Genomic DNA, 15,941 nt, shown 5'->3' with positions numbered 1-15,941 from the left:
AAATTTAGTTCTGCTCATGCCTCTCTCATATGCAACAAGTTTTAGATTCTTTTGCCAACTAAGTTCTTCAAGCTTCTAGCAACCGACTCAGTGTGTGGTTGTTGATGATCATGATTTCACCGACAAGCATGTCTGAGTGCCAAGACCATCCTTCTCACTTTGTCTCTGTCAAAAGTACTGTGGGCATCAAGGAGTTGAGTGTGTGGGTGGGTAAAAGAGGGTGAACAATTGTGCGGGTCGGAAAGTATAAGCTAAAGAGTGGAAGTGCCTGTGTCATGTGTCTAGCTAAGCTAGGTGTCAAGTGCTTGGGTGAGTGTGACAAAGTAAAGTGAGTTCTGCGCAAGTGGGTTAAAAAAAGTGAGCTTGAGTGTATATATTGTGTTGTAAAAACACCTCGAGTCAAGTGTGAGTGAATGGAAATGATTAGGATATTCAGAACCACAAGTAGTAAAATATTGAAACTAGATTCGGGGAGCAGTGATAAACAAAATGAGATCAATATGAGCTCTCAGCTGTGAATAGGTTTAATACATCATTCTTGGACATATCAAGTGTAAAGTGCCCCTTGATCCCTATTGATCTATTTTATAAAATTTCCATGGTAGAACTATTTGGGAAACCATAAAAAAGGAAGCAATCTTTAGAGTGTTGTTCTGATAATCATCTTCTTATATGAACAGGTGTGCATGGATATGTATGTATACATTATAGACATGCCTAGACTTAGAAGGGAGCATATTGCTTAGTTCTGCAGATGACTAAGAGAATTGTTTTCCAGTTTTGCAGAACATTAATTCAGTCTAGGCACTCTAATTGCCCCTCTTTTGCTTCAGAAACCAAATATAGCTTCTGATCATTGGTTACCGTGTTTATATCAAGGATTTTGCCCCCATTTTCAGACAAAATACAAGAACCACTTGAACATTTCAACTGCTCCCTTGCTGCTTGGATGAGATCTTGAATGCTTTGTGGAACCCACAACACAATTCCCTCTCTTCTCTCCTCTTTGGGATCCCATGGGTGAAAAGGGAACACTCTGCATTTCTTCTGTCTTATTTCGTCTGTCAAGTCACTAGAAATATTATCAATTCACTGAAAGTTGTAGGCCAAACATCTGACAAACAATTTATTGAAAAAATCACTCGAGCCAAAGAAAAGAGGAAAAGAAACAAGAAGAGATGACACAAAAATTTTCTATCCTATGATTCCCTCATAGGGTAGGTAGAATATCTAGTTTGCCGTTATAACGACTAATCTGTGTCCTAAGCAGTTTGCATTCAACGGATAAACAAAATGTTATGGGCAAAAATGAAAATTGATTTCTCTCCATGATATATCTTTTATTGGCATCCAACTTCCTTGAATGTCTGTGTAGTAAAGTTCTCAACAAACGAGTTTTCTTATTTGTCCCCCTGTGCTCCCTAGGTTAGTTACCACAATCTGTGGTGAAGTAAATTTAGTTGTGGGTACCTGGCTATTGTGAGTTGAAATTACTGTTTTCGAGATTTTTGTTTGAGCGCTTTCATGCACTTGGCACCACTTTTACTATTTCTGTTGTACGTGGTATGAATTCTCTTCCATTTGAATTGTAATACTTCAAGATAGCTTTCTATACACTTCTTGTTTGCTAACAAAAGCATATGGTAAGGAAAACCAAACCTTTCATTTTTTTTTTCCAGAAACAAAAATAGTAGGATGGGAGAAAAATCTTATTGTTTTTCATTTCTCTGTCAGTGCATCTTTTGGTTTGCAACTTTTTTGGCAAAAACTTTTTCATGCAGTAAATTTCCATCATAAATCAACTGTTCATTCCAAATCAGACAATAAAGGATTGTAGTGCCAAATGGGAGAGCTAAAATTTTGTTTGTACCTTGAATTTCTTGAGAACGATAGGATAACTCAGACAACTGAGAAGTTGTTGCAACTTTGAGCAGTTTGATCAAATCCTTATTTCCACCTATAGAGGCATCATCAAGTGGAGTATTTCCCCATCTGCAAGCAGAAGATAGGCTGACAAAGGTTACTCCATGTGGCAAGGTCCTGTACTTTAAAAAAAAAAAAAAACTTGAGGCAGTTGTAGTTCATTGTGCACAATGATTCCCTATGTGCTTTCCTTCTTTCACCATAAAATCAGTGTAGACTAGAAGAGTGACCCCAACTGTCTTTTCATCTCTTCCAAAAACATTTAAAGTCTGATGACTGAGAAATTGAAATTCCTTTCGAAGTAGTTTCGGAAGCCCTATGAGATAAGAACCAGATTTTTTTAATCTTAACGAAAGAAGAGCCAGAATTAAAACTCAATCATCAGGATAAGCTTCAATTAAGCCCGAAGCAGGACTGTAGTGACGGATTGTATTGGAAGGTCAAACTTAGAACCATGCTAGCAGATGTAGACATCTCATGCAATTTGAAACTGTAATCTGAGTTTGACCACACAGATATATCTAACAATGAAAACAAAGAATGATCAAATATCAATGTGATTTGAATATGCTAAGATGGGGGTATTTTGCACTTGTGAAACTGCTAAGGACTCAAAAAATATCACGCTTCAATCTTGTCTTAAAAACCAGAAAAGCATTTAGATCATACCTGTCCTTTGACAAAACAATTGCTCCTGCTTCTAGAAGTAATTCTGCCATTGAATATAACCCTTCTGAGGCAGCTATGTGAAGTGGTGTTCGGCGATCATAATTATTGGCATTTGGGTTAATTCCACTGGACAAAACCTTTTTCAGAAGATCCACATCCCTCCTCACAACAGTAGTGCAGAGAAAACCACCAGCATCATCAACCACAGGTGTAGCCCCTGCCTTAACGAGTAAAGAAGCTACTTGATCGTGCCCATTCTTGATGGCTTCGAGTAAGGGAGTGTTCCCAAAATTATCTAATAGACATAGTTAATTAAGTACTTCTACTAATACATTCAAAACTTGGGAGGAGATTAACAGCATTTAGAGGCAAGACAGAATTTTTTTTTTTTTTTTTTTTTGGGGGGGGGGGGGGGGGGGGGGGGGGGGGTGAGGCGATGGCTCAGGTCATTAATGTCTACTAATAACAATTAACATCATATATCTTCTAGAAAGTAAGGAATAGGTGTAAAAGCAAAGAAATAATATGTTTAACTAGGAAGCTTATAGGAAAAAAAATGTACGAGTCTAATGATGAAGTTCGTACCAATAAATGATGGTTCGAGCATGATTCCCACATTAAAATATTTAAATCTTGAAAAAAAAAAACTTATAACACTTTTAATGGGAGGACAGAGAAAGAAAGAAAAAGTTCTATTGAAAAGGCTATATTGCAATCCTTCTTTTACATATTTTGATGGTGAATAGGTCCTTTATTAGACAATATTCATTTCATCCAATCCAGTTTTTTTCCTGCCACGTCACCATTATAACTTGTGTTTCTTCAAGATAACATCTTTGGTATATGCTTTGATTTCTAGCCTTAGTTTTTAAAATATGGCAACATTGTTCCTTTTTTCTTGTGTTTGTTGACTTTGTTTGGTATCTCTTTTATATTAACAACTCAACGCAATACTTAGACAAGTGTAAACAATTATAGAGTTCTAATAGTGTTGGACTTTGAGTGGGAGCTATTTAAACTAAATCAAAAAAAATATTGTTCATCACAGAGTGTAATTTGTAATGATTTCGATTTTGAAAGAAAAATAATTTATTAACATTTCTGACAAAAAACAGGTCTTAGGGGAGCAACCCCCCCTCTCCTGTGCAGGGCTGCTCAATCCCTCGACAGGAATCAACCAGTCGAAAGGCCTACCTGAAATGTTGATGCCCACTCCTTGTTGAATAAGGAAACGAGCAATATCTTCGTATCCCTTAGATGCGGCAATATGCTGAAAGAAACAAAACTATATATTAGTATGAGTGAGTTCATTTCATTCCTAGTAAATTGAAGGGGTAGGGCGAGTACCGAACACCATTAAGATGATTCAGCACAAACTGCATAACTGCATAAGCTAACAACAATGACATATATGACCTTGGGTATGAAATCAGTATCACGTTACACTTTGTTTCTGTATTTGATGACATATAATATTCCTTTGTGTCACTTAAATTCATAGGAATTGGATGAGTCTCTAACCTCTCCCTCAGTTAATTTTTTTTTTTTAAAAAAGGATGCCAGTTTACATCATTGAGATGCAGCAAGGAGGAAAGAGTATGAAGTATCTAAACTTGTAAAAATATGAGTGACGGTATTCCACTGCTCTATTGTCAAAGAATAGTAAAATGCAACTTAGCCTTCTAAAATCCATACCAAAGGTGATCTGCCATCATAATCTGCCTTGTTGGGATTGGCTCCTGATCTGATCAAACGTTTTAGGCGATTAAAATCTCCATCATGGGCAGCACAATTAACCCTCACAGCCAGCTCTGATTCATGCTGTCCAATATATAGTGTAATATTTGATTCCAAAATCTTGCTCTGGAGGTTGGGGTCCTTTCCCTGTCATTGATAAAAGTGTGGGAATGTTATTTACTGACTATTGGTTTAAATTTCTTGCAGCATAAAACGAGTGATATTTCAGAATACTTTCAGCAAATACAGAGAAAGCACGAGTGATATTTCAGAATACTTTCAGCAAATACAGAGAAAGCTTTCAAGCAAGTGGACACAATTGATTCTATACTGTAGAATTCAGCGAAGGCATTGACAATCATATCTCAACGACCATATTTTTAGGGTAAAATGTCAAATGGAAGGAGAAAGATGATCAATTTACCTCAAGGAGGTTGTTCAAGATAATCTGTCCATCAGAAAAATATATCTCCAGGATTTCTGTAAAACAATGTTTATCAAGCCGCAAGACCCTGCATAGTTCACAAACTCGAACGGTACGAGTCTGAGGAATGTTACAAAGAAAAGAAACCTCGCCAAATAACCCATAAGCTTGCTGACGCGTAAGACCTTCCTCTGTTTCATCATCTTCCACATTTCCTACCTCCTCCTGTAGAAAATATTATAGAGGCAGTATCTAACTTAAAAAGCATGCATATAAGAAAATATATATTCCATCTTTACATATTAGAGATATTCTTAAGATTAATAATCAGGTGCATATATTGACGACACATTCTGATGCATGTAAGAAAATATATCATTTGTCAAGAGATAAGGATCTTAGAGTTTGGACAAGAACTCTAATGGTATTGACCCATTCTCAAGCTATGTATAGAAAAGGTAAAGTACAAGCTATAGGCCTTGTGCTTATAGTCATCTAATGACACCCTTTTGGTAAAAAAATTTGATCAACCTGTCATACTTGCAGCTCTAACCAAACTTTTCTATCCTACTGTCTGTTTTACATCAAGCCATGTCACTCACTTCAAAGATCCAAGTGGTTTCTTCCTAGAAACCCATGTTACAAGCACCACTCTCCATGGGAGCCCAAAACCACTGGCCCCTGTACCTATAACACTAGATCAACTGCTACCCTATTCCAATTTAAACTGCCAGACAGACGGCATATAGAAGCCTGATCCCTTCCTTCCTCTCTCACAACAAATAAAACAAAACCACAAAGGCTGAGAGGGTTACGTTTTTAGAGAATTTATGTCCTACAATTGGTGAAATTGGATTTCGGTTTTGAATGAATTTGACAAGTGGAGGTAATGGTGGGTCGAGAAAGAGCAGGAGGCACAAACCAAAGGAATCGAAGTCAGTTGTCAAGGTTGTGAAAGGTGCAGTTTATATTTCACCTATTAATAAAAGTTACAAAACTATAAAAAGGGCATATTTCAGGTCAACAATACGCTTACTGTTAAGATAGGCCTACTTATTAATGCTACGATTTTCACCTTTACAAGTGCATCTGTTATGACCCTTATCATGGTGAACACAAACTACAGAACTTTTGGATCTCTGGGGAGAGAAGGTGGGGGTGGGGGGTTAAAGGTTGTCATAAAACTTGTTTCAACACCAGTATGGATATTCAAGATATCCTTCTTCCATCAGAACTATTGTGAATGGCTTCTAGTCAACATCTTGTTACTCTATAAAAATGCTTCCCTTAATTTATGAGCTTATAACTTTAAAAATTTGCACTTTTTCATAGAATAAAGAATGCTAAACTATTTTGGTCAGTCATATTCTCTAAATGCCATATATATTCCATACAGATGCTGAATGCAAGTACACAAAAATTGAAAAGACAGACATAATGGAGATAAAATCATTAGAAAGAAATTCATACCACTTCACCATGACATATGATATAAAGTTGATCTATTATGTTTCCCGGTTCTATAATCACTTCTCCTGGGAGGAAAAACTCCTCATGGACTCTGCTTGCCTGATACACCATGAAATGAATGAGTCAGCTCCACTGAAAGAAGCTAAGCTTCTAATGTTACTAGTTCTGTTTTTTATGATTGAAAATTATGACGAATAATCTCATAATGATATTAGAGAAAAGAGGAAAAACTCCTCATGGACTCTGCTTGCCTGATACACCATGAAATGAATGAGGCAGCTCCACCGAAAGAAGCTAAGCTTCTAATGTTACTAGTTCTGTTTTTTATGATTGAAAATTACGACGAATAATCTCATAATGATATTAGAGAAAAGAAAAAAATTATGTAAAAAAAGAACACAAAAGGGGTCATATGATGAAACTAACTAAACATACAATTGGGTACAAAACACTGAACAACGCAGTTAACATGCTCTCAAGCAACGTTAAAATTAAACAGCCATCCAACTTAAACTAAGAGGTGTCCCAAGTATAACAAATGCAATGAACAAAAAGAGAACATGCAGGTGACCTAGCAATCAAACTATATAAAAGAAAATGATCAAATGCCTCCCCATGGACATGTGATACTCTTCACCCTATGACATGATGTCATATCATTAAATACTGATGGTTGTGTAGAAAATTTAATCATATGACATCATGTGATAGGATAGGAGTGCCACCAACCATACACTGAGACATCCTAATAATTAGTCATCTCCTAATGCTTCTAATTTACTTCAAACTTCAAATTCGTCTTCAATCGCCGGCTGTAGAATCCTCAACCTTACCAAAGCCATACAGAAGTTGAAACAATATCCATTGACTCCTATTCTCAGTCTCACGCTGGTCAAGCTGACCTTATTCTCAGATTAGCAGTTCACCCATTCAATGAATAACCACTGTTTTCCTTCTATCCACAGAAATAGAGAATTGTTCAGCAGATACATCCTTCAAAGATGCATCCATGCACTTAACATCCTGCCACAAAAGTATTCACCTCATCTACTAAACAGCTTTGCTACAAATAATCCACTCTTTTACCTTTCCACAAAGAAACTCTGTTGAACTCCAAACAACGCAAGTTCACCCTCTCCTTCCTTCCGCATGTTTCAAACAAATCACTCTCCTTGAAAACCAAGCCATCTCAACCCCCCAATAATCCCCCTTTAAGATCCTAAGCTGCTTCACTCACAAGCTGCCAACCTGTATAGTGGAAACAAACATCATCCCAATAAACCCACTAATTTTGAGAATCATCAAGTTTCATGCTATAAAATACCCCTTCTTCAAGGCACCCAGAAAATTCCAGAATACAGGAAAAAAATGTCCTAAAATACGTCCGAGCACTTTCATTTTATTGTAAAACAGGTCACAAAACTCAAGAAGGTACTCTCTATCAGAGTCATATTCCCCCTGCTTTTGAGAAGTCTTGCATCTCAACCTAGAAAACCTAATCTCTAATCTTAATAATTGGATCATGCTACGAAAAAACCTTGAAAGAACTTGATGAGAGCCCTAGGTAAGATATAGGCATTGAACTGGTATGTGTAAATAGACTACTTGCATGGTGACTTTCTACACTAATGATTGTCAACACCAACTGTGGATTACAAAGGACAGCAGTAAGCTGCTAGATTCTACATAACAATTGATACCAGAAGTGGCATATTGTTCAAGAGAAATTTGTGGAGAGAGCAAATCGTGCTAGAAAACCTATTACTTTCAAGTTCCAAAATATGGATTTGAGATCAAAACTATATTAGGACAAGATTGAGCTGTTATAGTAATGCTTGCAATGAATAAACAATTCCTAATAACAGGCCCAATTGATGCTGCATGTGGAAAGTTAAACTGGAAATGTCAGCTAATCCGTCACTTCTATGTAATTAGTAGCAATTAAATAAACTATGACTTTAAACTAAATGGACGTGAACAAGTTCACAGATATCATATTACTTTCAAGTTTTTTTATGGCTAAGATAATGGACTTATCATAGCCCATCCTTTAGAATTCACATAACGCTAAATATGAATTGCGTGATGGCTTACAATCTGCTTTATGAATCCCAGAGAGCATCCCTTGAAAAGAGAAGCTTCTTCAACATATGGCTCATATAAGTTCTGTGAAATCTGCACCAAAGAAAAAAATTGTAATACAATTATACAAACCAAGCATCACCATAAATTCATAAAATACCAAAAGAACTGGTATGTGCAATGAACAATATCAAGTCAGTATCCAAAAGGTGCCGCATGAATTCTTCCTTAACTATCAGCTCCCGCACTCTTCTTCTAACTAATCCCCACTCACAAAACTAGGTAACTGTAGGGATTCTGAGAACCATCTATAACAACTGCTGCAATCAATTAGCAATTTTTCAATTCAAAATTATTTTTATAGGCGAGAATTTTTTTTTTTGCTAAAACTCATTACAATGAAGGACAATCCATCGCCTTCAGGATGTCTCCAACCTACACGTGTGCCACTCTTGAAACCGCCAGCCCCCAATCAACAAGATTGGATGGGCGGCAACCCACAGCATGTTTGAGGCTCACACGCCACCGCCACTACACAGTGTCTCCAACACCGATGCACGCCACTCATTCACTTTCCACTTGGCTTTCACATGCAAATGTTGGAAGTCCCCTTGTTGAATGTGACAAGACGTAACATGGACTTGTGTTTGATACGCCATTGTATGCCTAGCTAGTTGGTGAAACTGACAACTAAGCGCCAGAAATTTTATTTGACAATTAAGCGCCAGGCATTTTATCAAGTGTCAGAACAAGAAAAAACAGGAGACATTTTATCAAGTGTCAAAACAAGGGAAATAAGAGTCATTTTGATAATTCATTCCCAACCCACATCCTCAGAACAGAAATTGATAGTTTTATCTGGATGAGCACCTGTAGATAAAATAGATAGCCTTTCAACATGGTAACCTCTGCAAATTCTATCCTATATAGATTACAGAACATCTCAGACTGTCTTCCCCTCGTCAGTAATTTTTAGTCCTTTATTTCAAAATTGGAAACATTTGCATCCCTTAAATTGACTAATCCTTCTCAGCACCCAATGTCCAAGAAATTGCAATCAAGGATGGGTGAAAGAGGAAACCATTCGAAATCTGCAGGAACCATTGATCTTTGCCTTCAGTCTCTGACCACAATTGGAGAAACATCCAATATCAATTTTCTTGATGAAGAATTACGCAGATGCTTATAAGATGTCACAAAAAAGTTCAAAAAACCATGTTTATCGAGTAAAGTACAAAGGGATCTGTAGGGAATACTCTTGTCAATTAGGCTTAGTATATAAAGCAAGAAATGTTAAAAAGTTTTCCAACACTATACAAAGAATGCTAAACCCCCTCCCACCCCCCCCTTCTTTTCGCAGGCACTAATAAATGTGGTCTAAATATGGGCTTTGCACATGCAGAACAGAAAAAGTTACAAAAACAGAGGTTACCAAGACTTGAATCAAAATCCCATAGCCAACAACTGTTCTGGTATATCATGATGGGGACATGTCAATCCCGCAAGCTTAAGCTATTAGGAGCCGGGGCAGCCATTTATATGAAACATACCGCATACTAACCAAAATGAGTGAAACCAAAGCCGTACAGGCATATTAAAAATTTATTAATACCTTAGTCTGAATAGAGGCTGGAACCTCCTGAAGTAAAGCAACTTCTGTAGTGCTGCGGTCATATTGTAATCGCAGATGACCTTTGATCTCATTGCTTATGTGCCTATCAAGATTGTTTTTGTTCATGTATTTGATAAGGTTGGCCATTTTATCCCTGAATTTTTCTGTCTTCGATCCTTTTACTATTAGCGCTGCTATGTTACCAAGCAGATAAGCACCAAGAATCATATTAGATGACACGAAAATCATAATGAATATCATTTCCCTGGCATTGACTGCATGTATCTCTCCATAACCTGGATACAAAGCAAATTATCAGTACATACAGTGAAGATTCCCAAATCTGATATGAGAAACTCAAAATGAAAATAGCAACAATTCATATGGCGATGAGAAGGGGCCATTATCAACCTTTAGAAACAAATGTACTGTCCTTAATTTGATCAGAATCCATAAACAGATGATAGGATGGGGCTAATGCAGAAATCTCAAGGAGAATAGGATGATGAATACAAGAAGGATTGGTAAAAACTATCATAGGTGGGGCAAATAAAGCCTATTTTCAGAAAAAGTATCAACCTATCTTAGCCCCCAACCAATTTCTTACATAACCGATTATTTCCCTGAATAGGTTGCTAGGGTTCAGTCCTGATCCAAGATGAGAAACCATTTTAGAACAAAAAACTATAGTTTCTACAAAAGCCCTAGAGATTCTATGGGAAATTGCAAACGTGGACGTGAGCCATGGCTCATAAATAGGAAGATGAAAAGATAACAGGCCAAGCATATTCATCATGAAATTGGGGTGGATCTATGTTTATTTGCTCTCCTTGCGGAGCAGCTTACCAGAAAAATAGAAAAGTGGATTAGAACCGATGACTTCAGCCTATTTATAAGTGTGTTGAAAAGAGTGACTCTTGCGGCAATGTAGGTGAAACCACCAAGCAGAATAAAGTGCAAAGGCCGCCTAGAGCCTAGGTGCAAAGTGCAAGTGTGAGCTTGATTGAAGTAAACCATACAATATTTGAAAAAATAATGTATAATTAACAAAGTATTTCATATATTAAAATAAATAGATTAAAAAAACCAAGATGGTAACTTAGTTAGCTTATTGACTCAATTTCGAAGAGTATTATATGAGATGACAATCATATGGTCAACTAATTGCTTAAAATTTAAACTAAGCATTTGTATAACCTCTTATTCTTTATAAAATATATTCAAAATAAAACACATGGTTGGAACAAAATATACCCAAAAGGAAATTACCAAAAAAGCAGAAGAATTGTAAGTATTGGCTTCTATGGTAGCAACTCAATGCAATCCTAGTGTATAATCACCCTCATCATCAAGCATATGACCATCATCATTTTAATCAAAAGATTTTTTACTCCAATCATCTAACTCATTAATTTCATCTAAATTAATGACCTAGACAAACAGGTATAGTCATTATTGACATTTATATATTCTTTACAAACAAAATAAATAAATAAATGTGCTTTAAGCTTGCTAAAAAAAAGTGCCAAAAAGCCAGCTTGATGCACACTTTTGGCAAGCAAAGCACTACAGCCCTGAGGCTTTGCACTTTGCATTTAAGCACACTTTTACCAACACTGTCTTGTAGTATGACACTTTTTTTTTTTTTATAAGTTGGTATGACACTATTTTAGATGTCATAGCCACAACATACATAAGAAGAAAGCTGAACTCATAAAATAGGGCATAGCTCACACACACCAAAGGGCAATAATCTTAAGTGCCTAGTAAAGATAACCAACGGCTAAGTGATTTTTATTTTTTATTCAAGAGAGAAATATAGACAAGCTTACCAACAGTAGCCATGGTAACAATGGCAAAATAGAGAGATGTTACATAACGCTTCCAAAGATCAATTTTTCTAAAGTCTGAATATCTGAAGTCACCCATCTCCAAACTTCCAATCCATGTGTAACCTTCCTTGGAGGGAGCCACAGTGGTGGCAAGATAGTAAAAGATACAGGCAGCAGTATGAGTGCAATAGAGTTCCACAACAAAGAGTTTCACAATTCTTGTACCAAGGTAATTTATCCTAATATCTTTCTCCAACTTCGCAAAAAACTCTGTCACTCTAAGTGCTCGACTCAGCCTAATCCACAACAGGTACCTGACTAGCTCTTGTCTTCCAGAAGCCTGTTCAAGCAGTTGTGTTCAGATCATTTTATCAGAGCTACCAAGCTATATTGTCCATATCAAACTCAAAAGAATGCAATCAAATATGAAGTAAAGATGACAAAAGAATGACAATTGCTTTTCAATTGAACAGAGAGGCCTCATAAGCATCTATTGGATCACTCAAGAATAAAACAACTAGTGACAAAAGAACTTTAAGTTTTGAATTGCCCATCTTATTTATAAAACACCATCCTAAGTTACCTTCTTCACATTTCCTTTTTTTTTTCCCTATTTTGTGGATTTTAGAATTGTAAAAACTAAATGTTCTTCCCTCGTGATAATGCATTTTAAACTCTCATTGTGCATATAAATTCTATGTTATGGTATAGATAACCACAGAAAATGTTTCTTCTTATTGGAGCTTATTGGTAGAACTTGATGTGGCATGAGCCTTCTTACTTTGAGTCACTGTGATAGAGAAGTAATTATTAGATAGTCCCGAAGTACAGCTGAGGTAGTACTTCTAGCATATCACAGGAATTCCCAATTTTTACTCCAACTGTGAGGCTATGATAGGCTAGGAGTAAACTCTGAGACTACCTAATAATTACTCATGGTAGAGACATTGCTTATTTAAGAACTTGGTTTTTGTGGGATAAATAATTAAAGAGAAATGGTTTTCTTCATCATAGATTTTACCACTCTCAAGTCACACCTGATATGTAAGGCATGTCAAGTGATTGCCATTTAAGTGGTTGATATATAAAACCATTTGAAATGTGTAGCATATGCAAATGTGATTAAGAATGACAAGATGTAGAACAAAGAGGGGGCAGTACTTATAATTGAAAGACCCACGCACAGTTTAATAAAATTAAAAGAAACAGACCACATTGGACAGCTTATTAACCAAAATAAAACCTAAGGAAAAAAAAGAAGAGTGAAAATGAAGGTTGTACCTTGTAGATTGCATCCCAGGGAAAACATCCCATTAAATCAACCAAGAACCGAGACTTCAGGTACCTATAATTAAGCAAAATATATGAAAATCCGATTACATTTTTCAAGATTACAACAGATTATAAAGTAAGGGAAAAAAACATATAGAGGAAACCGAACAGTTACCGAAACGCGATGAGATTGCGGTCGTAGACCATGCAGTCGGAGTGGGTGTCACGATAGGCTACGGAGAAGCGGACAAGGATGTCGATGAGGAAGGCAAACTGACCGGCGATGTCGAGTAGGAAGAGGTTCTCCGGGAGTCCTCTGAAGAACCCGAACTCCAGGGGCGTAAAGAAGGAAGAGTACACCGCCCACAGCAGAATGAAATGCTTCCACGCAACGTACCACCTGCATGCGTTTCCTAGCCCCCATCATTTCAAATTCCGTTCTTTCTCTCTTCAGTTTCAGTTCTCATTTCTCATTTTGGGGTTTCATTATGATGACAAAAGGACCGAAGGATTTGTTCGAGCATGTGGTTCAGTTCGGGAGTTAAGCTAATAACAGCCATGGCAGGTGTGCAAGTAAGTGGGTTTGAAGTAAAAGAAAGCTGCTGACTGTAGAAGAAGAGAAGAAGAAGCAGCTAGAGATTGAAGAAAAACATCCAGAGGAGAAGAAGAGGGTGCGGGAAGAACATCATTTTTGCTTGGGTTCTGAGCTCTAGACGTGGGCATCTCTGTAAAACACCGTAACGTTTTCAGACGTATCAAAGAACCGACCATACTTTTCGTACGAGTTTAATTTTTTTTAGAGTAATGTTAGGAGTCTTATATAAATATTTTATAAAAAGTAGTTCTATTAATAACGATTAATTTTTCACACTTTTTTTAAAATATGATTCATTTATTTATAAGAACTTATCTATTTAAAATTTATATAAATTATTTTTCATATTTTTAACAAGGGAGAACGGATAGCCCTGCTTGGGCGGCCGATTTTTTTTTTTTTTTTTTACAATCCTATTTATTGGTTTGGTTCAGTGAGCCATGGTCATGGTTTCTGTCTAGTTGGTGGTTGATTATAATCTTGATTTTTATTTAGTTGGTGATTTTTGGTCTCGTAGGTGGGGGCAACGAACTTGGGGCCAATCCGCCCCGTGGCATGTGGATGTGGACCTCACCCACAGGGGTGGAGCCAGAGTTCGAGGGAAAAAAATCTCCCCACATCCATGCCGAAGGTAGGATGTGGGAAGAGTACCATGAGTGTGTGGATAACATCCTTAACGTTTACTATTTCGACAAAGAACGCATTATTTAATAACCAAAAATTTTTTTTTTGTCAAAATTATTTTCAGCAAAAACCACATGCAAGTTTAACATTACATTTTTTTCAAAAAAAATAATAAATTTAAAATTTATATAAAAATATATTTTTTAATAATAAATTTTATTTTTTTCAAAAATATATACTAGACTTGTACTGTTGTACATCTTAAAATTATATATCAAAGAGTCGAGATACTCTGCCGCTCAGAGTAGTCCGCTCAACTGTACCACTTTTGGTTTTTAGCTTCTTTCTTCTTTTCATTTTCTTTTTCATATTTTTTAATACATTTTTATATTTTAAAAAAATAAAAAAAAATATTCAAATATACTTAAAATCACTTCCTTAATTACTAGGTAAAAATATATATATATATATTTGCCAATCGGTCAAATGGAGCGGTACACTTGAAAGGACAGAATAGTTTCAAAATTTCAAAAAAAATAGAGAGGTTTGATTATTTTATAAGTTCTGCTATATGCAGTCACTTCTGTATGCTCTTTGCGTATTCAACTGATGTGATTAATCAAAGTAATTATTAAAAAAATGACGCAATCAATCACATCAGTAGAGTGCGTGAAGAATACATAAAAGTGACTATATATTGAATTTTTGTTATTTTATTTGTATTAAAAGAAATGATATTATGTGGTTCTAATTATACAATTTACTTTATCTCATTGATGTGGTGTCACGTAGTTTATTAAAAAAATGAAATTAAAAATACAAACATAAAAATGGTTGAGAAAATCTTGAGTTTTAGTTTTCATGTTTTTATATTTTCATAAGCCATTTTATTTTAAATATTTTTTTAAGTAAATCTTATGGTAATATATAATAATGTGACGTCAATAAATCAGAATGAACGATATAATTGAGACTAAATAGTAGCAATACAATAGCAATACTCTTTGTCTAAAACAGAGAGAACAGCGCGCATGTCACGTACGTACAAGTTTTCAGGATCAATGACAAGGCGATGCCGTCTGCTTCTCCGATGGCCGTCTCTGTCGACTCTTCCACTCCGAGCGATGCTCAGCTCTCTTCTAAAAGACCCGACCAAGTTCGGCCTAATCCAGGCGGACCATGACCCCTGGCTCGAGTCTCTAGCAGCCTCGTACCCTTCATCTTTCGACACAACACCTTCTGATCTTCTTCCTCCGGCCGGCCTATTCATCTTCCAAATTACTTTATCCAGATGAAGCTGCTGCTTGGAACCGGAAAAACCTCTTTTAAAACACTTGTTTCAGTCATGCACATAGATCGCTAGCTAACAAATAAAGGCTATATATATATGACAGCATGCAGTAATGGAGATATGTATTATTCTTTAATATTATTCCTCAGACTTTATTGCATGGGAACATAGGTATCGGAATTTACAACAGTGAGATTATGGCGACAGACAGAATAATTCATAAGCTTTGACGCGCGAATATATATTTCAGACCATGGAAGCTTTACACTTCTAGCATAATGTTCAAATATTTTTAAAGTTCTAGAGTCATGTGTAGGTTCTGTTCACCTTTAAAAAAAATAAAAAATAGATAAATTTGAAACTCACGTAAAAAAAAAAATTAAATTTTAATAATGGATTTCACTTTTTTA

At 36.1% G+C, this 15,941-nt stretch overlaps 1 protein-coding gene across 4 annotated transcripts; it reads right to left on the bottom strand.

Annotated features, from left to right (window-relative positions):
- Positions 1-458: 458 nt before the first annotated feature.
- LOC121242716 (potassium channel SKOR-like) lies at positions 459-15,534 on the bottom strand. 4 transcript variants are annotated; one of them, XM_041140652.1, is made up of 13 exons: positions 15,287-15,534; positions 13,197-13,421; positions 13,031-13,094; positions 11,750-12,089; positions 9,918-10,213; positions 8,318-8,398; positions 6,224-6,322; positions 4,754-4,978; positions 4,288-4,476; positions 3,787-3,862; positions 2,593-2,887; positions 1,871-1,992; positions 459-1,061 (listed from the first exon to the last, which is right to left on the bottom strand). In XM_041140652.1, exons 1-13 carry the CDS (start codon positions 15,508-15,510, stop codon positions 796-798), a joined length of 2,502 nt encoding a protein of 833 aa, XP_040996586.1. In that variant the 5' UTR covers positions 15,511-15,534; the 3' UTR covers positions 459-795. The 4 variants fall into 4 exon arrangements, with proteins under 4 accessions (XP_040996586.1, XP_040996589.1, XP_040996588.1 ...); XM_041140655.1 differs by having other exon boundaries at positions 15,283-15,418; XM_041140654.1 differs by having other exon boundaries at positions 15,279-15,414.
- Positions 15,535-15,941: the final 407 nt, after the last annotated feature.

Source organism: Juglans microcarpa x Juglans regia, chromosome 8D (genome assembly GCF_004785595.1).
Source record: "Juglans microcarpa x Juglans regia isolate MS1-56 chromosome 8D, Jm3101_v1.0, whole genome shotgun sequence".
Taxonomy (NCBI): domain Eukaryota; kingdom Viridiplantae; phylum Streptophyta; class Magnoliopsida; order Fagales; family Juglandaceae; genus Juglans; species Juglans microcarpa x Juglans regia.
This window is presented reverse-complemented; position numbering and strand designations above follow the sequence as displayed.